Source organism: Astatotilapia calliptera, chromosome 16 (assembly GCF_964374335.1).
Source record: "Astatotilapia calliptera chromosome 16, fAstCal68.1, whole genome shotgun sequence".
NCBI lineage: Eukaryota > Metazoa > Chordata > Actinopteri > Cichliformes > Cichlidae > Astatotilapia > Astatotilapia calliptera.
This window is the reverse complement of record NC_137437.1, coordinates 15,490,823-15,515,759: the sequence shown is the minus strand read 5'-3', so window position 1 is coordinate 15,515,759 and position 24,937 is coordinate 15,490,823. Positions and strand designations below refer to the sequence as shown.

The 24,937-nt window shown below is 40.0% G+C and overlaps 1 protein-coding gene across 6 annotated transcripts; it reads left to right on the top strand.

Annotated features, from left to right (window-relative positions):
* Positions 1-2,987: 2,987 nt before the first annotated feature.
* On the top strand, positions 2,988-23,698 carry ildr2b (immunoglobulin like domain containing receptor 2b). Of its 6 annotated transcripts, none has more exons than XM_026145109.2 (10): positions 2,988-3,149; positions 7,894-8,223; positions 9,039-9,158; positions 14,907-14,963; positions 15,885-16,031; positions 16,153-16,317; positions 17,205-17,318; positions 19,704-19,908; positions 20,696-21,362; positions 23,155-23,698. In XM_026145109.2, exons 1-10 carry the CDS (start codon positions 3,110-3,112, stop codon positions 23,188-23,190), a joined length of 1,881 nt encoding a protein of 626 aa, XP_026000894.2. In that variant the 5' UTR covers positions 2,988-3,109; the 3' UTR covers positions 23,191-23,698. The 6 variants fall into 6 exon arrangements, with proteins under 6 accessions (XP_026000894.2, XP_026000895.2, XP_026000896.2 ...); XM_026145110.2 differs by having other exon boundaries at positions 2,993-3,149; positions 19,707-19,908; XM_026145111.2 differs by lacking the exon at positions 14,907-14,963 and having other exon boundaries at positions 2,993-3,149.
* Positions 23,699-24,937: the final 1,239 nt, after the last annotated feature.

Sequence of the window (24,937 nt, the reverse complement as noted above, 5' to 3'; positions counted from 1 at the left end):
AATTAAAAAGAAATCAAACAAACAACAGTTTGCACATTACCTTTCCTATAAAGCGTGGTTGTTCTATTCTTGCAGGTGTGTTTATCCTATCCAACTCCATGTGTTTGCAACAAACTTGCCGTTTATTTTGCAAATCAAGCTCAACACTGCCCCTAGCGTCCTGGAGCACTTCCGTTGTGTTTAGGAGTTTGCATTTCTTTGGGAGTTTGCATTTCTTTGGGAGTTTTTACGTGCTTTTTGGAGTTTGTACGTGCTTTTTGGAGTTTGTACGTGCTTTGGAGTTTGTACGTGTTTTGGAGTTTATACGTGCTTTGGAGTTTATACGTGCTTTGGAGTTTGTACGCGTTTTGGAGTTTGTACGTGTTTTGGAGTTTGTACGTGCTTTGGAGTTTGCACGTGTTTTGGAGTTTGTACGTGTTTTGGAGTTTGTACGTGCTTTGGCGTTTTTTACGTGTTTTGAAGTTTGTACGTGCTTTGGAGTTTGAGCGTGCTACCACCATAGGTATTTGAGCCAACTCAACATACATTACACTGATGGAACTCATTAAGTTGAATTTTGATTGCTACAAAACTGCCCAAAAGTCTTGAATGACCCCTTGTTCTCCCCCTGAAGGGAGAGAGTATGTAATCGAGTTCGCTTGTCTGTTTGTCTCTTTGTTAGCAGTCTATTGCCAAAGTTGTAAAGATATAATCTTTTTTTTATGGATCATCTTCAAACTTCGCAACAATATACTAGGCCAACAAAAAGCACCTAACTCACAGATTAATCCAAAGGGAAAATTATAAATGGATTGTTTAACACCTTTCTACTCATCGGAGCAAGTGCTTTTTTACTACAAGTTTCATTAACACACATTCATGAATGTTAGAAACAGCGATTTCTAACATTTACCCATATTTACTCAAATTCCAATGGATACATCAGAGGCAACTGAAAGAGTCGGGAAGAGTCAGGTATTGATCCATTGTCCCTCTAATCAGTAGATGACTAATTCCATCATCTGAGCCACAGCCGCCCCAGTGTGTTGGCTGCAGGCAACTTAGCAAAGAGCCAATTTGAAATTGCATCTTTGGGCACTTTGTTACTACCAGGCTGTAAAAAAAAGAAAAAAAAAGAAAAGAAAAAGAAAACATAATTTGATTCCATTAGTTTTCTGTATTAACTGTAACTTTAGACCTTACTGCTAACTCCGTGACCGAACAAATTTCAGTAAGTTTGTTTTACACAACTTTGCTGTAATACACCATCACATGATCAGATTTTCTTGAAGGACATTGGTTTGCTGTGAACATGGCCTATATAACAAATGTATTAGTGTTAATTTTCACAAAAAGTTTGATTAATCCTTGAATCCCATGTTCAAATTTATCATAAATGTTAGTTTGTTGTTATTGATACATTTACTGCCATTATTGGTCAGTTCGTGCATTTTTTTACTTTCTTTTCACAATGCAAAATGTGTTCTTTTTGTATTTTTGAGTTCAGCTCCTTTTTATGCTTGAGATGAAAGTGTATGCTGTTAGCTATTTTTCTAACAAAAATTACTAATTTGTTATTTCTTCTTGTTCATTATTTTAAACTAAAAAGGCTGTTTTATGGTGTTATATGAAACCAAAAAATTGTGATTCGACTGTTTTGTTCAACTCTTGTATTGTGTCAGAAAATAAAATCATTGGCAAACTATATACTGTGGGATGGCTTTTTTTGTTCACAAATTGAGCTTGTGCATCTTAATATTACATGTGTTTATGCAACACTAAATAAAATCAAGTATACACAGAAAACATTGATATTGTGTACCGTACTTCCTTATCGCATATGTCCGGCCCTGCCGAGTAGTTGGTTAAAAAAAGGTTTATTTCTCAAGGCTTTGTGTGTACACATAATAGCTCATAGCTATAAAAGCTATTTTAAACCAAAGCAAAAATACTGACCAGGTCTTTCAGCTACAGCATCCTGTGATGCTGGAGATCAATGTGACTCTCTAGACCCTATTGTATTCACACATTCAAAGTTGAGTCATTTTATTGCTTCATCTGCCTTTGTTGGGCTTAAGAAACCAAGTGATTTGTATGGTGGGTCTAACGGTGTTGCCAGTGACATAATTCTCATTCTTTGGACTTTTTGTGATTATTTCTGTCCTGGATGCATTTGCATTTTGCCGTCATCTGCCGTGATCAGTATTTTGATCAATAAATAAACAAATAAATTAATAAACAATATCCATATCTCCCCTCCAGAAATGTTGCAGACCACACCAGATCACACCAAACCACACCGTTTTCCTTCAGCGGCACACAAACTGAAATCAGGTGACTGTTGTGGAAGTTTGCAGGAAGAAGAAACATAAAGGTTTGATGTTTTTTTCTTTCTATCCACATAGTGTTCAGATAACTAAAGAACTTTTGAAATGGAAAAAAGACATAATGGTAACTGTAATGTAATTACTTAATTTAGTACAATAACAGTTACATTATTGCATTACTGAAAAATATAACGCGATTACAGTAATGTGATTAACATCCAATACTATGCACTAAAAGTAGTTCTTCAACTTGCTTTGGTAAATTCTGATCAACATGATTAAGCCTTTGCTTTAGGTTTGATAACTTAAGCATTGAAAAACTGTCAATCTGATGTCAAATCTGACATTAAATAGGTGATACAAACTTGCTTTTGCAAGTACCATTGTAATGTGTATATAATCGAACTGAGATTCTCTAAGGTGAAAAGGGGTTGAATATGTTTGCAAGCAGCATATTCCATTAATCTTAATTGTAGGGCACTGCATGTATTATGATTGGGGCTGAGCCACCATAAAAGTTTGAGCCTAGAATCGCCCCTGCAGACACTTCTAATCAACCTAATGCAGGAGCCAAAATTATCCTGCAACCGAGACACTTATGACATACGCTGTTTTTGTGCCGAAATTTTAGGCTGAAGTTGTCTGAGAGCGGTGCAGTGTTTGTGCTGAGCCTCACCTCCCTGAGAAGTGGTACAGTCCCGTTAGACGCAGTCCGAGTCCGGTCTGCAGCAGACGCAGTTAGCGGAAAACGACATGACCAACAAACGGTTAAACTACTCGTTAGTATAAAAACGGACAATATAATGAACGTTTACCGGCTGGCTATGTTTTTGGGAGCCTCAGGTAGGTCTTACCTTCTAAAGTAAAACGTTAAAATGTGTTTTCTTTACGGCTAAAGCGCAGCAGGTTGATCCCATGTAAACTCGGTGCTTATCCCAGACCCAGGGGCTACACGGGACTCAGTAAAGGCTTCTTTTTGTTTTATTTGAGTGAATAAAGAGAAATAGATTCTCAGTTACAGCGATGGTTTGCTCCATTAACATTTATAGAGCAACCCAAGTAATTATTTTCTGGTATTTAATGCTGTTTCGATCGTATGTTGTGGTCCTAAGATGTTTTACTGATTTGTGGGTTATAGCTTTGCTATTACAGGCACTTCTTTGTGCTGTGGTGTTTTTTATAAAAGTACTTTTTTGGAGTACAATAATAAATACTACATGTATTTTAGCTATTTTCAGGTAGATGTGCTTGAAAAAAGGCACTTCTGTTTGTTTTCGGAATCTAAAATACAAGAAAATGATGCATGTCTTTGTTATTTATATTAAGAAACTCATCTGAGTTATAGAATAACACAAGTGATCTGTTTCACTATCACTTTATTAGTCAGACCGATTAGTTATACAAAATGTAAATATAAGGCCACTATATAATTTATATATATAAGTGTGTATATTTAAGGGTACCAAAAAAACAGGAAGGCTGGAAATGTACTGATGATGGTGCATCTGTGAAGAATGCGCTCTTCACGTCACTTGTTGTGAACATTGTGAGTGTTTTGTGAAACTGCAGTGGCTATATTCATCCTTATCACTTTTTGTTGGGCTAATGAGTCAATGTGAAGGAATGTATTGCAAAGTAAAGGCAGGAAATGTGACAGCTTTGGAGAGGAAAAGTCTGACTGCTCAGGAAACGTGCTGCTTCCAAGAGCAGGGCTTTGACCTGGGAAACATTTGCGACCACATACTGTGCTCACCCCGGTTTAAACTGGCATCTAATCTTTAATTGAGGCCTTTATGTTCCTTTATGTGTTGAGGCCTTTCCACTGTATGCAGGTGGTGAGGGTGTGACTGTCTGCTGCCTCTGAAACCCAGTCATTAACCTACAGTGAGTCACGGCAGACAGTAAACATTGGTTAACAGGTGTAATCATGATGCATGTCAGCAGTTACAGCAGTCCTCACTCCTCTCACCTCAAACTCATGATATTCATGAATTCCAGTTCATGGGCTAACGGTTTGATTTAAATCTCTTGTGCTTAATTGGTTTGTTCACATCCAGCTGGAGGAAGGCCTGACACTCTCATTGGCTGGGAGTCTGCGACCTCCTCCCCCTCTCAGTTGCTCAAGTGGGACAGGAGAGGGGAAGCCCTAACAATGGACTGGTCCATGAAAAAAAGAAATACAGGGAAGACCACAGCTTTCTGTGGCAGGAATTTAGGAGCTTGGTGACCCTTCCTCCTGTTTGTGCAGTTAAAGTGTATCAGAGGAAGAAGTAAGCTGATGACGTCGACCAGCTGGCCTCAACTTAATGTTAAAAACACAAAGCTGACAAAGCTTCAGCATGCTGATTAGTCATTTAATGGAGAAGTTGACTAAGATGTAATCAGTGTCATATCCGTAACTCTTTGTTTCAGTTTATTTTTAGCTCCATGTTAGTGCATTTGGAGAAAACCAGGAAAATTTATGACTAACTAATAAATTAGTTATTAAAATTATTGTTGATTTTTTTTTCTGTTGATTTATTCATTCTGGTTTAAGCTTCTAAATGGAAAGATTTGCTGCTTATATACCAATATTTTTCTGGCTTCATGGTAGGACTGCACGATTTTGCATAAAATGAGAATCACGATTTTTTGGCTTAGAATTGAGATCACGATTCTCTTTTCCAGTATAAATATTTATTGCACTTATTAACTGCACATCAACTTCGTAACAGTTGAAACTGAACATAAAAACAATAAATAAACATAAAAACAACAAATGTCTCACGTTTTGTTGTTGCCGCAAAATGTTGTACTGCTTGAAATTCCGTCTCCACCGTTGCTCGACACTGCGTGTATAGAGCAGGTAGTGAAACAATAGAAAAATAGTTGTGGGACGGCACTGTGTAGCGTTTGTCTAGGGTGTTGATCATTTTCCTAAATCCCTTGTTTTGCACAGTGTTGATGGGAGCCATATCTTTGGTCAGGTCATAAGTAATAGCCTCCGTAATTTCTTTGTGCCTGCGGGAGTTCGACGTGTATAGGGAAGCGCTGTATAAGGTTCCCGTTATTGATGTTTGGGTGGTTGACCGGGACGGATTTTCTCCTGTTACTTTCTCGTCATCCCTGACGTGTTCTCCGTTGTTTTTTCCCTGCTAATTTTAGTATCACACGGCACAGCTTCTGTATCACGTGGTATAAGGCTCCGCCCTTGTCATTTGTTGAGCAGGAAGAGTGAGCGCTTGTTTTCATGCAGATTACATCCCGGATCAAAATGCGGTACAATCGTGGTCGTATGAATCGAGATCGCGATTTTCTAACGATTAATCGTGCAGCCCTACTTCATGGTGTAGTCGTTTACACATTTACTCAACAATTGAAAGATCCCGTGACCCAAATCCCTCTGGGATTGTGTAAGGAAAGGCATCTGGTGTAAAAGAAATGTGCCAGATCAAATATGTGGCAACTCCTTATTAACAAGGCAGCAACTGAAAGCAACTACTTCTTATTCTTAATTGAATTTCTTTGAGTTTTGGATTGTTGGACATGTCAGAAAAAAAGAAAACACAGCAGCTTGACTTTATAACCCTTTTCCTGGGATTCACAGACAAAATCAATTACTCGGATAACACATCCTTTTCAAAGAATGTGGTGTAGATCCACACCCAAATGCAATGAGCTCTTTCTTTCCTCCACCTCACCAATTTTTCTGGAATTAAGCCTGGTAGTTTTTGCGTAATCCCGCTGACATACAGACAGACAAATAAAAGCCCAGCAGTGATGACATTCCTCTACCTTGGGTCTCCCTTCTGGGGGAAGAATAGTTATTCGCAGTCCTAACTGTTGCCTGGAAATAGGGAAACTTGATGTCTTTTCAGAAGAATGCTGTAGAGGTGCTCATTTGAGATAAACGTCTAAACACAGTGTGTATTCTCCTCTTACTGACCCTGGGAGATGCAGGCTGGAGGACTTGGTTTTGTTTTGATTTCCTGTCTTCTGGGGCATGTTTAGAGTTGAGTTCCTGCCCCACCTAGAGCTAATATGACTACCAGAAAATCCCCATCAGACTGCTCCACCCCCCTCCTTCTATGATGACAACCCCCTGCCTCTCCCTAGATCTCCCCAGCCCCCCACGCACACTGGAATTTAACCTTCCTGACCCCAGCACCGAACAATAGCGGACCCCCACACACTTAATCTCTCCTCCTGTCTTTCTTTTGGTTTTGATATGATGATAATGACAGTTTCTCTGAAGTACAGAGTCATCATCAGTCATCTGTACAGATAAAGATGAGATGCAGCTGCTGCTCTGCTCATAAAGTTGCCACTTTCATCATTTTACTGTTTTCAAACTTTTCTTATCTAGACTCACCTGCTAGTTTATCACCTTCCGCTAGTTATGCAGTCTTTTCCTTCACCTGAAGTTTGATGACAGAGAGCAAATTATTACAGAGTCGGCTTCAGAGCATGTGAAATGGACAGGCAGCTGACGTGCAGTGTCCACAAAACACAGGTTATAAACTGAAATTCACAGTAAGATGCATTATATGTGTATTTAAAAGAGTGCTACAGGAGGCAATAAACTCATCCTCTGAAAACCTAGACAGGCTACACAGTTTAAGGATAGATAAGCTAATTCATTATTCATCATGATTCATCCATCCATCCATCTTTTTCAGCCAATTAAGGCTTACAAGAGGGTGGGACCCTATCCCAGCTCCAATGGGGCGAGGGGTGCAATTGCCAGTTTATCACAGGACTAGCACAGAGACAGACCATTTGCACTCCCACTCACATCTTCTTCATGATCTAGTATCCATGATTACAAGCAAACTAGCTTCACGTGCTGATCGTTCCAAAGACACTTCCCAAAGTTTCACTTGCATAGACCCATGCACTCCAAAATCAGCACCCTTAGCTGTACTACTTACTGAGATTGCTGCCAAAGCAGAGACTGTTCAGAGAATAATTAACTTGAGCTTGAGCTGCAATAACTGACTAGAAAGAAGTCAGTTGAGGGGGGCAGAGTGACCCCACCCCCAATAACACAAAGGTCACATTATCATTTAACACCAACAAAGCTGCAGCCTTCAAAATGACCAAGTAGTGGACAGTAAAGCTGTCTAATATAGCTCATTAAGATTTAAAGGTAAGTTTTGTTAAAGACTGTAGTTTAGCTGTAGTTAAAAAGTTAATAATAAAATCGCAACTAAGTAGTGGTGTAAAGCCTAATCAGATCTTTGACTTACTAACCAAGTAAAATTGATGCAAATCAGTTCTGACATTAAACATATTGGCTCCTCTCATTGTTGTTACATAATTTATTGATTAACAAATATGTTAAAGGTTTAATTTTGTTTAAATGGGACGGATTTTAATGCTTGTAGTGTGTTTTCAGATCTGGCGCTTATATTGGTTGGACTAAAAAATGAGTCTGTAAACTCTGTATTTCATTCTGCAGAATAGGTGGAACTGACTTGCTTAAGTTAGCATCGTGCATATTTACCATTTGCATGACTTAATAGTCAAACTGAACTGATATGTCCATTTTTAGTAGATTAACAAAAGCACCTGTGCTTTATTCTTTTTGCTTGTATGTGTCCATCAGTGTGCGTGTGTGACAGTGTGCATGTCTCAGTGCAGAAGGAAAAGCAGTATGCAATCCTCTTCCAGTCCGTGGTCCTCTCGTGTCAGTACCAGACGTCCTCCGTCCAGCTCCCGGTGGTGCAGTGGTGGTACAAGTCCTACTGTCGAGACCACATGCAGGAGTCCTTCTCCCTTTCGGAGACCCTGGGCATCAAGACCTCAGCGCTGGGACCCAAGTCCCACCTGGAGTGCTCTGACAACACCCGCACAGTTCGGGTAGTGGCATCGTCCCAGGGAGCCTCCATGACGCTGGCTGAGCACTACAAAGGCAGAGACATCAGCATCATAAACAGTAATGTCGCCACTTTTATCCTCAGTGAAATAAGGTGAAAGACTGTTTGATCGTCACACATGAGTCAGAGCTGACGGGGTTTTTTATAAATAAATCTCTTCTGCTCCAGTCCTACAAGAATGGCGGTACCACACAGAGGCCCCCGCCCTCGCGCCCATTCATATGTGGGCTTCTTATCAGGACAAAACACGTCTGCCATTTAAATGTGTCAACAACGGCCTCCTGTTGTCACAAAATCCAATAACAATAAAGGCCAAAGGAAATACATGTAGGCCGATAATGACTTTCTTTATGTTTGGCAGTATTTTTTTCATTACTGACATTAAAAACAAACAACTGACTTCGGGACCCTTAACAAATTTTCTTCACATCCAGATAGTTTGTGGTGTTTTGTTAAGAACATGACTTACATTTCCTCGCATTTCAACTGAACATGTTTTTGTCAAGACATGACATTCTCCCTCCCCTTTTTCAGTATTGAGTCCAAACGTGAATTACAGATTTTAGATCTTTAGATGAATTCAGACTTTTTGATTTATAATTCTAACAAAGAGACAAGCATAACTGGGAAAATACTCTCACTTCCCACTGAACAATCAATAGCATGTCATCGATCTTAAAAGAGTTCCAGTTCATAGTCCTCAAATTTTGGGCCACAGTCTTATTGGGTGGCGTCAGTGTTAAATGATTCCGCTTGAATTTTAAAAATGCAGCATTAAAAAGTTTGCTTTGTGAACACGTTGTGCCATTTGACATATTAATATTTGTAAATATGTAGAAATATAATCTTTGTCCTTGTTTTGTAATCTGTGCAGAAGCAGACCTGCGTATTGGGGAGCTGCAGTGGGGCGACAGCGGGGTGTATTTCTGCAAAGTTGTGATTGCTGATGATCTGGAGGGGAAGAACGAGGATCAGGTGGAATTACTGGTGCTTGGTAAGCATGCGAGAAAGTTAACCTATATTTTTCTATTTGTTTGTTTGGGAGTTTTTTCCTGCGCGTTGTTGGTAAAGGTTTTAGAAGTGGTCTCTTAATTGTGCTGCATTCCCGAGTGCCCTTACTACGGTTTCCATGGAAACAGCTAAATGGTGTTTCCCTCTTTACATGCCCTCAATCCTCTGTAACGGACTCTATTCTTTAGCCGGTCGCACGCTTTAGAGAGCCGCTGTGGAGCCGTTACATCTCAGGTCAGTTACACAGTATGTCAGGAGGCTCAAAGACTGCAGGGGAGCTTCAGCTGAACAACAGCGAGCGTGTTTGTCTGTGTGGCGTTTGCTCATTGGGGAGTATCACTGGTTAATCATTATACATACCTCCCAAATCTTCACTAAACTGCCAACACTTCAGCACTAAGATCAGAGAGTCATGACTTACTGTAAATCTTGAAGTAGCATTTTCACTACGTAAGATTGTCTTTTTGTTTAACCCAGACTATAAGATGTTGAACTTGGTAATATGTATTTTCAGACCAAACAAGAGCTTGTTGACGGTCCCCCTCCAAGCATTGATGTATTCAATACAGTTAGATGAAAATATTCCCTTCATATCAGCAAAAGCTGAGCCTTTTGCCTCAATTAGCATGTACAGTGTGGGATATGTAAATTAATCCCTCCCCTTTCCTGCTGTCCCTCTCCTTCCTATCCCTTTACTTTTTCAAGCTTTACTTAGTAGTTCTCACACACAATGCCAAAATATCTGGAGGCTGCTGTTTTGGTGGAGCGTTCAAAGCCCTTTAAAAAATCCACAGTAGGTTGTGCTCATGGGACAACAGCTAAGTGCTAACTGCCAACACAAATCATTCAGATGAATTAGCGCTCACTTTTACTGCTTATAGTAACAGTAATGTTAACTTCACTCGTCCTGTCTCTCTGCTCCTTTGCTCTGCATGTGTCTGTTTCACCATCACACACAAGGAGCTAAAAGGCAAACACACAGAGTGAAACATAGAGCAGATGATGGCAGTAGAAGTCGTGCACATGTAGACATGCACATGTAGATATGAGGATATTATCGAACAACTAATAATAGCATCCTTCTTTTGTTGGATAAACTTCCCAACTGTGACATCAGAGAGATTAGCCAACTCTTCCTGGTTGATAGGATTGGTTTCTTTGGTCTGTTGCCTATGAACCCTGACTGTGTGAATGAATATATCTGAAGCAACATTCCAGATACCTTGGAACTGGAATACAGGAAGTCGGGAGTGATGTCACTCCTGAGTTAGCAAGTTCCAGAAAAAGCCAGGGAAAACAGGATTGTTAGCTCAGGGTTGATGGGACTGCTCCGACTTTCTGAGGTGAGGAGGTGTTCCAGATTCAAATTCCGACTGGTAACTTTGGAATTCCAACTTCTGACTTATACAGGAACACAGCATACTGCTTCGATGTTGCTGTTGCGCTGCACTTCCAGGATCAAAAAGTCTACTTGGTTGTTTGTTTTGCTTGTGATATGAAATAAATACGACTAAAACACTTAAAAAAATAACTGATGGTGTGATCTGTTAGTTACTTTTCTCCCTTTATGTTAGGCCAGCCTGATGCTTATGAAGTCTGCTTATTCATGTAGCCCTCTTTAGTTTAGCACTAATCTGATTACAGTCTTCTCCCAGGAGAGAAGAAGGGGCTTAAACGTGTGAGAATAACAAGACTCATTTGGCTTTAGTGCTGAACTTCTTAGCTTGTGCATGTTGTAATTTTGAAGTTAGAATTAGAAAGTGTGTAAAACTTTTTCTGTGCCAAACTGGTTGTTTTTAAAAGTTTCTGGTACTTATATTCAACTTTCTTCACCAGCGTTACTACAAAACTGCTGCTTGGCTCTAACTCCATATTTAGGCTACAGTTCAAATATGAAAGCACATGATCAAAAAAACATTCTTTGCGTGTTCTTTTGCTCACCAGCACCTTGAACGCTGATAACATTTACTCAGTTCTCTTTCACACTCACTCCCCTTCCCTCCCTTTTGCCTTGCAAAATCTTCTCATGCACTCCTCCATTTCCAGTGTTGGGAAGGTTACTTTTAAAATGTATTCCATTACAGAATACAGAATACATGCCCCAAAATGTATTCTGTAACGTATTCCGTTACGTTACTCAATGACAGTAACGTATTCTGAATACTTTGGATTACTTAATATATTATCATGCTTTTTACAGCAACGTGATTGCTGTGTGATTTATTACTATTACTGAAGGTCCACGACTCCGAACTGTAGTAAAGGGACCTCTGACTAATACGGCGGGGTCCCTGTCGGCTGGTAGCCGAAAAATAGCTTTACTTTGTTGTGTGGGTCAATTTTTCTTGCGAGAGACAGAGAGAGGCGTTGAAAGACTGCTCCAACGGAACTTATTGTTTTCGGAGGAAAACACGAACACGGTGTACAGTCGAGTCTTAATAGCTTACTTACAACTGGGCTCGTCAGGCACTCTTCTTGGCTGCAGTGGTTATTATTATATTTACATGCTTCCAGCTCCCGTTTTTCCTCGATGACAACTCGTACCTTTCCACTCCCCTTTTTCTCCCTCCTCGCGCTCACAGACCCATAACGTGTATGGCAGTCCATTCTCCCTGCAACACGGACTACACTGCCCATGATGCTACATTCTTGTAGCATTCTGCCTGTTAGCTTAGCACAACAACAACGAAAATGCGCTCTCTCACCCAAGAAACACACAGTCGCAGAGAGAGAGAGAGAGCGTCGCCCTGTAACCATGGCAACCGTAACGCTGCCGCCTGGAACAAAAGAACGTAGCTGTCAAACAAAACCGAAACAGTCCTGACCCGCGACAATATGAAACAGGAAAGTACTGCAGTGTAATCCATTTATTTCAACAAAGTAACTGTATTCTGAATACCACCCTTTTAAACGGTAACTGTAACGGAATACAGTTACTCATATTTTGTATTTTAAATACGTAACGGCGGTACATGTATTCCGTTACTCCCCAACACTGTCCATTTCTTACTCGTCGACCTCCCCTCCCTCTCGGAGCTGCACAGCTCCTCAGCTCTCTCAGGTTACGGATGGTATGCAGTCAAGTGAGGCAGGGCCAAGGTAGCAAGGCTGTTTTTTTCCCCACTCCTTAATAAGCGCTTACTCAGCACACTCTGCAGCCTCAGTACCAGGGGTTGTTTAGTCTACCAGTGTTGCCATGTCAGACAGTAACCAGTCTTTACTGTAATCAGGGTTTTCAGACCTCATAATAAGCACATTAAAAACATCCGTAGCTGACTCCTGCACACCTGTTGCTGATCCCTTTCTGTATTCAGCGAGTAATTTCCTTGAATTTTTGTTCTGATTTTGACCTTTATGTCATACATATTGAGCACAACAGGCACATTGTTTCACAGCAGCGCGACTTGCATGACCTTGTTTTGACGAGCTTGCGCGGTAAATTGTTGTCCTGGTGCCATCAGTGTCCCAGTTTCCAAACCTCCCTGTCTGTTGCCTCTCACGTCTCAGTTGCTTGCATGTGTTTGGGTGTCTGCATGCATGTAAAATGATTAACAGCATTCAGTTAACAGTGTGCAGTTTTAATGTTAATGCTGAGACACGTCGACTGTGCATGGCATCAAAGAAAAAGGCTTTAATAGTTTTTTTAAGTTTTACTTTATTTTATTTAGCTTTTTTGTGTGTTTAGTTCCCTCTGTGTTTCCCTATCTGTTGTCTTGATGCATGCTCAATCATCCAGGTAAGTAAATCCCAAAAGGTTGATTCTGTTCATCTGGACGTAGCGTTTTCAGTGGGAGAAACGTTTCCTCACTCATCCAAGTGACTTCTTCCGTCTCAGCTGACTTCAGGTTTCCCCAACCTTATAAACAGTACATTTGCACAATAACTGGGCCTTGTTTCAGTTATTGTGCAAATTTACTGTTATTGTGCAGATGAAGAGAATCAACCTTTTGGGATCCCTATCTGTTGCTCCCTCTGTCTCATCTTTCTGGTTAGTGCCTTTGCCCTCCTGTGCTCCCTTTCATCTGACATCTTGTTAGTGTTAGTTTTTGTGTTGCAGTGTAATTGTCTCTTGTGTTTTTTCCTGATTTCTTTGAAGGTTGGTTTTCTTTCATGTCAGGTTTTACTGGCTCCTTTGTGATTATCCTGATTGTCTTTACCCCTGTCTTGTTCCAATCAGCCCCCAGTGTATAAATAGTCCTGTCTTCCTTTGTCCTTTGTATTTGCTATAATCACCTTTTAGACTCTGTGTTGGTGTTTGGGAGTTTCTCTTAGCTTAGCCTCCTTGTGGCCCTTTCTATTTTGTGTTTCCTTTAGTCTCAGTTCAACTATACCTATTAATTTGCCAGCAGCTAATAAAGGCTTGCTTTTTGTTAGTCTACCTCTTGCTGTCTGGCACGTGGGTCATATTGTAGTTCAAGAGATCAGAGAGGGATCTCTGGGAACAATGAATTTTATGTTATTATTAGGGGTGCAACGATACACAAAATTCACGGTTCAGTTCGTTTCGATACTTTGGTGTCACGGTTCGATATTTTTTCGATACAAAAAATTTTTTCATGTCAAGTTATTAAAATTATAAATATTTCTTTTAACTCAAAAGTACAGTTTTTAAATTAAATGTTGCTGAAACAACAAAATAACAAAAAAAAATGTATCTGATGGAGAAATCGCTCATATGTGGAAACGAGAGTTTATTACAGATATATGGCTCTTTCCAAAATAAAAGCTATTTTGTCGACAGCAATAAAAGTAGCGATTGCCCTCTCTATCTCTTTCATGTTCTAACAGCTGTCTAATTGAGTCGGGTAAGGTTTGCAGCATGCGTGCTTGTTGTTGTTTTTGTCTGCTTCCACTTGTCTTTGCACTAGCGTGATGTCGGCGTAAATGTGCAGTCATATTCGTTGTGTTCCCACCAATTTAATTGAGCATTGCGTGGCACATCCGACACACTGTTGTACTTTTGTCCACGATGTGCTTAAGTAGGGTCATTCTTCACATGAAAACCAAAATAGTTCCAAACTCCAGATCTGAATGACGGTGGAGGAGGTTCAATTTCGGGTAATAATAATAATAACGGATTGGATTTATATAGCGCTTTTCAAGGCACCCAAAGCGCTTTACAATACCACTATTCATTCACTCTCACATTCATACAGTAGAGTTGAGGCAGTTGCCATGCTAACTTGAGTGAATGCATATGGGTGGCGCTCAGTGGATCTGCGCTTGAACGCAGATCCACTGAGCCCTCAACACAGACGGCATCGTCAGAAGAAAAGTTGACCAAATAAATTTAAAATTTTGTATCGTTCAATACATATGCGTACCGAAAGCACTGTATCGAACGGTTCAATACAGATACATGTATTGTTGCACCCCTAGTTATTATCTATATAAAACATCCTGGTGGTACAAATGGGAAGTAAATGGACCTCCAGATCAAAAAGGGTCAAACTTTTGGGATGTGAACATGTGAACCACATGTCACGGGAGTCCATCTAATAGACATTTCAGTTTGTCACAGACAGCATGGTCAACAACAAACGTCTTCATTGATAAGTTTGATATTTTCTAGATGCAGACCCATTTTTTCATACTTAAACTTTCATTCCCCAAATAGTGCATGACCATTAATCATCTGCCTTCTGCCAAATTTGCTAATTTGCCTGACCTTTTGACTCCCGCTTCCCGCTTCCTCTGCCGGCCTTCACCTGTCCTCTCCCTCTCTCTGCAGGCAGGACAGGTGAGCAGCAAGATCTACTCCCTGAGTTTGATTTGGAGATTATGCCAGGTACGGTCCCTACGCTGCATGTCTGTCTCTCTGCCTGGCATTTTCCAGCTTTTCTATTGCCTCCTGATGTTTCTAATTCCAACTGACCAGATAAAACTCTCTTTGACTAACAAATGTACATTCACTTGTTAGAAATTTGACTGAATAAACATGACAGCCTTGTAGCTGGAGCTTCTACGCCCGATATGAACACAGTTAGTGAAGCTACATGAAGCCAAATTCACAGAGTTGTAGTTGTTATTGTTTACCTCCAGTTATGATTTCAAATTTCACAGGGGAAATGTGTTGTTAGTGAGTGGATTTTGACTCTTGGCACACCCTGAGGAAGTCTGTTGTTATGGTTTGGATGGTTCAAAGATGTGAGAACGGATAAAAGTAACTCTGATTTCCTTTGATATCCCCTAAAGTTTCCTGTTTGTAGGGGTCTGTTGTCCGGGTACATCAGTGGAGGAGAGCGCCAAACATCAGCTTTTTTTAATAGAAAAAACAGAGACTGGGTTTATTTTTTTGTCCAAAATCTTTGTCAGTTATAACATTTCAGCAATTCAAATGCTGAGATCTGAAATAAACAAAGACATTTCAAAAAAGACTGTGAACTTCGGAGAACAATTTTCAGCCCTTTGGCTGAATTTCTTCACTCAGCTTCATTTTTTTTCTTTAACGTAACGTTAGTGATATTGAGCTTTTGTCACAAACTGCACAAATCCTTTTGAGTTTGGCCCAGTCTGACTTATTTTAATGGTTGTGGCCATATTTCAGTTGCATCTAGTTACCACTAGATATGACTGTTATGTGAAAATCTTGGTTTTGCTGACCTCCACTGGTTGAACTTCTCACTTTGGTGTAGTGATGTTAAATCACTGTTCAGAGTGTTTAATCACTGACTGTTACCTTTTTTTTTTTTGTATGTATGTAAATCAGAATGGGCGTTTGTGGGATCTGTAGTCCTGGGCAGCATCTTGCTCCTGCTGTTGTTGGGGATCTGCTGGTGCCAGTGCTGTCCTCACTCCTGCTGCTGCTACGTCCGCTGCTGCTGCTGCCCTGACACCTGCTGCTGCCCACGACACCGTGAGTAACACAAACAACCCAATGACTGTCCTGCATCCTCTTTAAAAAAAATGAATGTCCTTTTTTTAATTGAATATCCCCATTCTTTAACATCAACAATGAAAGTGTGTTGTTTATGCAGTGTATGAAGCGGGGAAGATGGCAAAGAGCAGACAGCCTGCTGCTCAGGTCCCTGTGTATCCCTATTACATTCCTGGTATACCTACTGTGGTCCCTGTGGCCTCTTCCTCTTACACGGACACAAAGATCAACTCGATCCCCTCAGTGGAGAATAACCTGTCTGGAGGTGAGTAGTAGAGGAAGAATTCAAATGGTTCCTGAAAGATGAGAATTATTTTGTAATTTTACAGGTAAAATTTCAAAATAAGTTATAGGCCGCCTGTATGCAAAATATATTTAATATTTGCATATGGTAGTTACGTGTTGTTTATTGTGCTCATAGTTTATTGATGGAAATTCTAATTTCACCTTTGTGATTTGTAATAAAATAATCAAAATTATTAAAACCCCAAAACCGATTAAATACTTTGTCAAATCTTACTGCTATTATTATTATTATTATTATTATTATTATTATTATTATTATTATTATTATTATTATTATTATTCAAAAAATAGATGAAAATGAACAACTTAACTGATTTCTTTGGAAATGACTTCTTTGCTGGTACTGTTGGAGGATGGGGTCAAAATGACTGGGATCAGCGGTTCTAGTGTTGAAAGTTCAATAACTGTTTTTAACGCTTTTGGAGAGGCAAAAACAATATTGATGAGCTCAGTATTCACTCTTCTTTATCACTGCTTTTGAGCTCTAAAACCTTCTCTGAGGACTATTTGAACAAGTGGTGTAATTAACGTTATTTATAGTCTTACATAGAAACGTCAGTGACAGCTGCCTTTTTCTCTTCATCAAACACTGACACGACTAACCTTCATTTCATCCATCATCCTTGTCTCTACAGTGAAAAGTCTGAATGTCTGAAATGTCTGAAGAAATGTTCTTCTCTTTTTCCTTTTTTTGAATTTAATCCGTTATTAACACGTAAGGTTGTTTTGTCTCGTATACTTTGCACACTCAAGAGTGTTTGTGTGCGTCCTTGCATGGTTTTGTTTTTCTCAATCTATCTATAGGTGTGTGTGTGTGTGTGTGTGTGTGTGTGTTGACATTCACAGTGCGCAGTGGTTACCAGCTCAAAGCCAGTCCAGCCCAGGACTCAATAAAAGTGCTGTACTACATAGAGAAGGAGCTGGCTCAGTTTCCGCGCAGCAAGATGGCAGCATTCAAATGTAAGCCTGCACAGATTAGGCTAGTTTCTTTAATCTGTGTGGCAGTGTGTGCGTTTATATGTATGTATGTGCTTTATGTGCATGGTTTGTGGGAATTAAATCTTACTAGTTGCCGTCTAATCCTTTCATATTTGAAAAAAACAACATCTGTCCCTTTTTTCTCATTCACAAATTGCAAGGTTAACTTGTGGAGTCATGCTTTTTCATGAGTTTGAAAACACACAGTCATGTGAAAATATGTGAAGCACATCTTCTTTTCTCAGCTTTGTCAAGTCAGAGTTGTCTGTGTCTCTTTTTCTACCTTGCTAAATCACCATGGTAACGTATACTGAACATATAGTCTGGTTAGAACCAGGTTATGTTCAGAGTTTTGGCTTAAAATTGTCATTTTAACGGATTCTTTTATTTTGCTGCATGGTTCAAGTGGAATAAAGACTCTTCTGGGGAAATATGTAATTTGTTAAGCCGTACTTAACAGATGAGTTGAGTAGTCATTGTTATCTGATAATGTCTCTGTCTGGAGTAAGTGACACTCACAGGGATTGTTTTGTGTAGGAGTGAGTTTTATGATCTGTGAAACGCCCCTTTTTATGGGAGTGCACACAGAGGCATTACAGAGAAATCCACCATCATGATACCTGTTATCTCCAACGTGGGATTTAGGTTTTGTCGACTCAGCTAAAGCCAAAAAAAAAAAAAAAAGCCTGTCTGTGTAGAATTTCCTTTGTAATATTCCCATCATTGTCACTGCAACCAAGTGAAAAATCACCACCTCTCCACCAGAGTGCTTCACAGCTGCTATGAGGTGTTTGTGCTGATATATGTTGATTTGCTTTTCTCCAAACGTGACGCTTTAAAGCCAGACAACTCCGCTTTGGTTCCATCTGTCATAAAGGCTGTATGAGGCAGGCAGGATTGAAAAGCCAAAATGCAGACTCTCAAGCAGGACTGAGCTCAAAACTCAGCTCTATTGCTGGAAATACAAAGGACATGAAACCAAACTGGGAGAAACTAGAAACTAAACTGACAGGCAGAACACACAGCATTAAGGGAGATCACAACACTGGACAGAGGGAGACACAGACAATATATACACACAAGAGGGAATCAGGGCGAAGAGGAAACACCTGGGGAACACAGCTGGACCTAATCTAATTGACGAGACAGGGGACAAAACATGTTGCAGACAATACTGGAGACTATCAAAGTAAAACAGGAAGTACGAGAAACACACACTATGATGCAGACTGACTAGGTACAGGGAACAGAGGGAGCGAGACACACATTGAGCGAGGGAGACGTAAACACAAATGACACAAACAGACTCACACGCAAGACACAGCGATGAGACAAACACGCAAGATGAGTTTCAAAGATAAGAAAGCAAAACCTGGAAACACAAGTAAACATAAACATAAATGAATAAAACTCAAGACTAAATCTGTATAAACTTGAACTTAAATCATCATTATAAAGGAAAGAATAAAAAAAGGCTGGGTAAAGTCCCAGTACCATGGCATCATGTGTACAAAGAACATTGTTCTAAAAGTCTAGAGGTTTATTTAGAAGCAATTTTCCAAACCTTTCCACAAGAATATTGCTTTTAGAGAGAAGATGCTTGTACCTGGCAGCCCTTCCAAGCATGTCACACTTGTTCAGTCTGTTTCTAATTCTACAGTCTGGACTTCCAACGTTTAACATGCTGACTGGGGCCTGTAGAGCGAGAGGGTCTGAGCAGTGTGAAATTAGGGTGAATTTGCTGGAAAGGCCACTTGGGAAGATTAAATTTGTAAATAATCTTTCTCACGGTGGAACGATGCACTGTTAATGACTACGGAGGCAGTAAGGGTGTACATATTTTTCTCACAAACTGCTCTGCTTTATGGGTTAGTTTTTTGCTAAATAAATAACAATACAGTGTAATATGTCACGTGTTGTTGTTCATCTGAGGTAATTTTAGAACCTGAGAAGGACCAGATTAGTTTTTTTTACATTGTCCTGAAATTTATAACCTTAATAATCTAAAGGTGTAGATTATTTTTCACAATTGTACAAAATAGATCAGCTGAATTCCACATAGAGGCTGGAAATATGAGCACATGTATGGAGCATTAATGGCATCACTGTGGAATGTCTGGGATACACTGCAGTTCCTGTGTTCATAATAATAATAATAGTAATAACAAAGACAGATCGTGCATTTGTCATATTAATGTTAATTAATTTGTTCCCTAATGATTCTTTTTTTAATTAGAAAAATAAAAAACATCGTCTGATCCTATTCTTCCTTGAATGCATTCATACCTTTATACCACCCGCTGTTCATTCAAAATGACTTTATTAGTATAAACAGCAAATATCATGTTAGTGATGTGTCTGTCCCAGCAGCCAGGAGCATATCAGAGCTCAGCTCGCTTCATGATGGAGGGACTACAGACTTCAGAAACACCTTTCAGGCGGTCCAGATGAAAGCACTTCCACCTATCGCAGACCTCGATGACCTGTCGGTGCGGAGAGCAGCTCCACCTACACAAAGCCGAAGACTCAGACAAGACAGAATTAACCACTCAGATGATGAACTGGACCGCAGGTAAGGTGGAGAGATGCTTCCCTCTGAAGAGTTTCTATCAGGTTGTTGTGTTTACTGTTTAATGCCAGAAAACATTTGACAGTAGATGTGTCACGGTGACGTCTTTATGTTGCTTGAAACAAAGTGAATCCAAAGATATTCATAGGCAAAACACAATAACACCATAAAAAATGGCTGAAATACTTTTTTGTCAACCACAAATTATTGCTAAGGAATGTAATTTTGCCAGTAGAAACAATAAATTATAATTGATCCACTATTCAATGTACTTCACTGCATCACCTGCAGCAAACGTGGCTGCACGTTTTTTCCCCCTTTGTAAGTAAAAGCAGTCCAAATGTAAACCTCCTGAAAGTGACGTGTTACTCTACGACTATTTTCTCTCACCAAAACTGTTCATGAATAGAACGTTAATACAGGTAATTACCATTTTAAAAAATTGTTGAAAGAGCTGTTAAAAAGCAAAATTAAACCAGGATGTAAACATTGTCTGCAGTAATGGCTTTTAGTGTAGTGGTTTACACTTTTGCCCAACAAATGAAAGATCCCTGGTTTGATCATGGGAGGAGACACAAATTCCTCTGTCAAACGTGCAGAGCATCCCGCTGTAGTGACCCATTGAGAATAAGGGATCAGCTAAAAGTAGCTAACATGGGAGTCTACAAGGGTTTTCTAAATTGGCTTCATTTGTCAGCCCTGGAGGTTGCTGCTTGGTGAGATAAATGTTTTCTCCAGTTTTGTTTGTTCTGTTATTAACATGTATAGCGTGGGCTGCTTCTCGCTGTAGGTGGAACTGCCGATCGGAGAACCTGCAGAGAAAGACGTTGGGCAGAAGAGGGCGCACGGGCTCTCTGGATGAGCTGGAGGAATTCGCTCGGTCTTATAGCGCACATGGACGTCGGGGTGCGCCATCAGACCGGCCTTATGAGCGGGATTACAGCCCTCCCAGGCGCTCCTATAGAAATGAACATGATGGCTGGGGGCGCCGCAGCCCGTCACCAGTACTGCAAAAGAGAAGGGACACGTGGGACAGTGATCGCCCGTCTCGACTGCCCCAAAGCAGAGCCTATGATGACACCTTGCTCAACAGCATGCTTGAGAGTAAAACGAGGGGCCGGGGAAGGGACAGAGGTGCTGGGAGGATGGACGAGGACAGTGACACTCCCTCTAAAGGCAGCTCCAGAGGAAAGGGCAGCGATAGTTATTACAGCCGTTCACCTAGCAACCGCCCAGAAGATGAGGACTCTTTGCCTCCGTACTCTGAGCTCGAGGCTGAGAGATACCGCAGGGCTGACCAAACTACAGAGCGGTACCGCACAGCAGAACCTCCCAGATCAGAGAGGTACAGGACCACAGAGGCAGCCATGAAGCCCTTCTCTTACACCCGCCCCAACCAGGGAATGTCCCACACACTGCAAGGGGGCAGAGAGGAGAGAGAAAGGAGCAGAAATCTGGTGAGTTACTTATAGCAGGAACAAGGACTTCCTCTTCTGTTCTTCAGGAAAAAGAGCCTTGAAATCCTGTAAACTGTTGCAGGACAAATCTGGTGATATCCTATTTTCGTCTTACTGTCAGCAAATACTGTAAAAAGCATAAAACCAGCAATGTGTCAGTCTAGAAACAACTGTCTGTGTAATCAAGTCATGAATTATTTCTTTCTGTCAATTAATGTCCTCAAAAGGTTTATGTAGTTTAAAAACTATCGTTCATCCTGACTTAATCCCACATTCATCATCATGATGCTATGAAAAAAAATAGTAAGTAAAAATGTTTCCAGGTGAACTTTATATATCGATATAATTGGAGTCGAGTTGGGACCTATTGTTTGTTTCCAGGTTATTCCGTACTGAAACGGATTCATGGACAAACCCCCAATTAATTAGCAGTAGCTTTGTAGTAGCCCACAGCTCTGCAATCAGGTCAATGTTTTATTGTTTTTCAGATCACTCTTATTATTTTATAGTCCACACACATACTGTTATATGTTCAGTACTAAAGCAGTAGAGTTAGCACACTTTCTTTCATAGTAAGTGGAGCAGTTATGAAACAGACAACCAAGTATATCCCTACAAGACTTGGTGGAGACCAAAACTGAGCTAAAAGGGAGCAACTCACTTGCTTTTATCACATGGTTGGAAACAACTGTCCGGTTGACCTATTATGTAACTTCAAGGCTGACTGCTGTATAAATAAGCATTCAGCTGTTTATCTCTTATATAAATTTAAAAACAATATTCCACTATACACTTCTGAAGCACCCATCAAAAGATGTGCAAAGTGGCCATAAAAAGATGGACATGGTCAGCAACAATACACAGTCAGGTAGACTGTAGCATTTAAATAATGCTCTTCAAGTGTGCCAAGAAAACTTTCCCCACACCACTGCACCATCACCATGTCCTGAACTGTTGATATAAACCAGGATAGATCTGTCTTTTTATGTTTACAACAAATTCCATCTCTGCCATCTGAATGTCGCATCAGAAATGAAGATTCATCATTCAAGACAACGTTTTCTCCATCCAATTTTAGTGAGCACGTGTGACTTGTAGCCTCAGTTTCCTGTTCTTAGCTGACAAGAGTGGCTGTTGCAGTTGATCTGCTTCAAGGTTCAACGTGTAGTGTTTTCAGAAAGGCTCTTCTGCATACCTTGGTTGTAACCAAACATTATATGAGTTATTGTTACCTTTCTATTAGGTTAAAGCAAGAAACACTATCACGCAATGTTTAAAGTCATTTAAATCAGTGAGTTGCTTCCCTGTGATTATATATTTGTGTTAACTGCTGGTTTGAGCTTTACATGAGATTTGTTGACAGTAAGAAATATAGAGAAAAAAACATCTGCCTTGTCCTTTAATATCTTTTATATATCTTTAATAATGTCTCTCAGTGTTATGTACATAATATGTATTGTGGATTTTAGATTTGTGGTGTCAACACTAAATCATTTTGTGTTGTTTCTACACGACTTTATGTAGCAGTGGCTTTTCTAACCTAATTTTTGATAATGAATGAAAGCGCATTATTCCTCTATAACACAGCCTAGCATGCAACCATTACACACAGGCTTTCTGGCTTTCTAAATATCCCAAAGTCTTTCTTCCTCTATGAGCAAGGTGGCAACCACTGCAGTATTGCATGATTTCTGTGTATGGTTACAAAGCTCTGTCCCCAGGCTGTGCTAACCCTGCATGAGCATGAAAGTGAAGTTCCTAATATGTTGCTCTTGGTATGTTTCCCTAACAGAGCACTGCACTGAGCAGGGACTCACTCATAGTGTGACAGGGTCTCCAGCCTGGACCCAGCACAGCGCTGCCAGCCTGTGCATTAAAACTGTCCTGCAGCTGCGCAGGAGATGCTAACTGTTACAGCTCCAACCACAGCAAGTCAGGCTCATCTCACTGAAATAACATCACTGAAAAACGTCAGTAATGAATCCTGAGGAAAAAGTGGATTTAATATTTGTGTTTTTGTACATGCATATCATATTTTATTTGTTTGTTTGTTTTTTAATTTGTCTTACTTTGTATTTCAATGATGTAACTGGACTCACACTGGTGCCAAGGACAGATTTTGTATTTTATTTTTTTGTTATTCAAAACTTTTTGAACAGCAACCAAGCAGCCTTCAGCCTCCATACTTCTCTACTACTCTGCAGCTCAGGTTCACTTTGTATTTTTGCCTTTGCCTGTTGTTACCTGTGTTCCTGGAAATACTGCGCCTTGAATTTGTACTACAGATTGCAATTGCACTGCTTAATAACTTTTTAAATAAAGAAAACTTTGCTATAGTCTCCTCTTTCTTTTGGTTAGTCAGTTTAGTCTTTGCTCTGTAAAATATCGGAGAATACTGAAAAAAACACTCCCAACCCAAAATGGCGAAGTCTTCAGAAACACAAAAGGTATGTCTGATCATTTTAAAGGGAAACTGCTGTTTGTAATACTGACATCAGATTTTTGGCGCATCCTGTTGAACTTTGACTCATTTAAACCGGTCAAAGGATTGGAGTTGGAGTTGGGGTTGGTTTATTTACATAATGAATAACTTGTCTTTATATATTGCTAGGAAAAATGGGAAACAGGAGCAGTGATTTAATGAAATGTGCAAACATAAATGACAAAACAGAGTATGTACAATTCTTATAATCTCCAAAGTCAACAACGTTTTTCTTCACCACAGCCTGAACTCTCTTAGACAAACTTTCTTTTCATTTCTTTAAGCAGTCGTCAGCAATCGTTCTCCAGGCTTCTCGAAGGACATCTAAAGCTTCTTCTTCTTTGGCTGTCTTTTATTCTGTTCTCTGTCAAGGTGATCCCACACTGCTTCAGTAATGTTGAGGTTCGATTTCTGAGGATGCCAATCCATGACTGATAGTGTTTTTCTATTGAGGTATGCTTTTACTGCATTTGCGGCGTGTTTGAGATCATTGTCATGCTGAAAAATTAAGCCAGATGTTCTCCAGATGGTTCTGTACAGTGAGACAAACTCAAACAGATGGTTGATTTCTATCATTTTTGTCAAGATCCACAGCACTGGCACCCGCTTCAGATGTTATCAGTCCAGCCCAAACGATGACAGAGTTTCAATCCGTATTTTACAGCTGGGTGTAAAAACTCACTATTGCACCTCTCTCCTGACCTATCAGTTGATTTGAACCAGCATTGTTTGATTTATCACTTCATAAGACCTGTTGCCACTGATTTTCAGTCCAGTTGTTGCCCAGCCCATTTCCCTTCCTTTAAGGTGGCTTCTAGACAGCCACCCTTTGACTGGGACTGTTTCTGTTGAGGCTTCAATAAAAAGTAGACTCGAGGTCCAGATTTGCAAATCAGTTCCCATGTCAGGTCTTTCCTATTTCTTAAGGGTATGACTTTCAGATGCTGTTTATCTCTTTTATATACTTTTCAGGTCTGGTAATTATTTGCCTGTTTGACATTTTTCATAGATTTAACTAAAGAAATGGAAAGAAATTATGTGTTTTGCTTAGTTTTCTGTTATGTTTAGACAAAATTGGCTTATTCTTGATTCC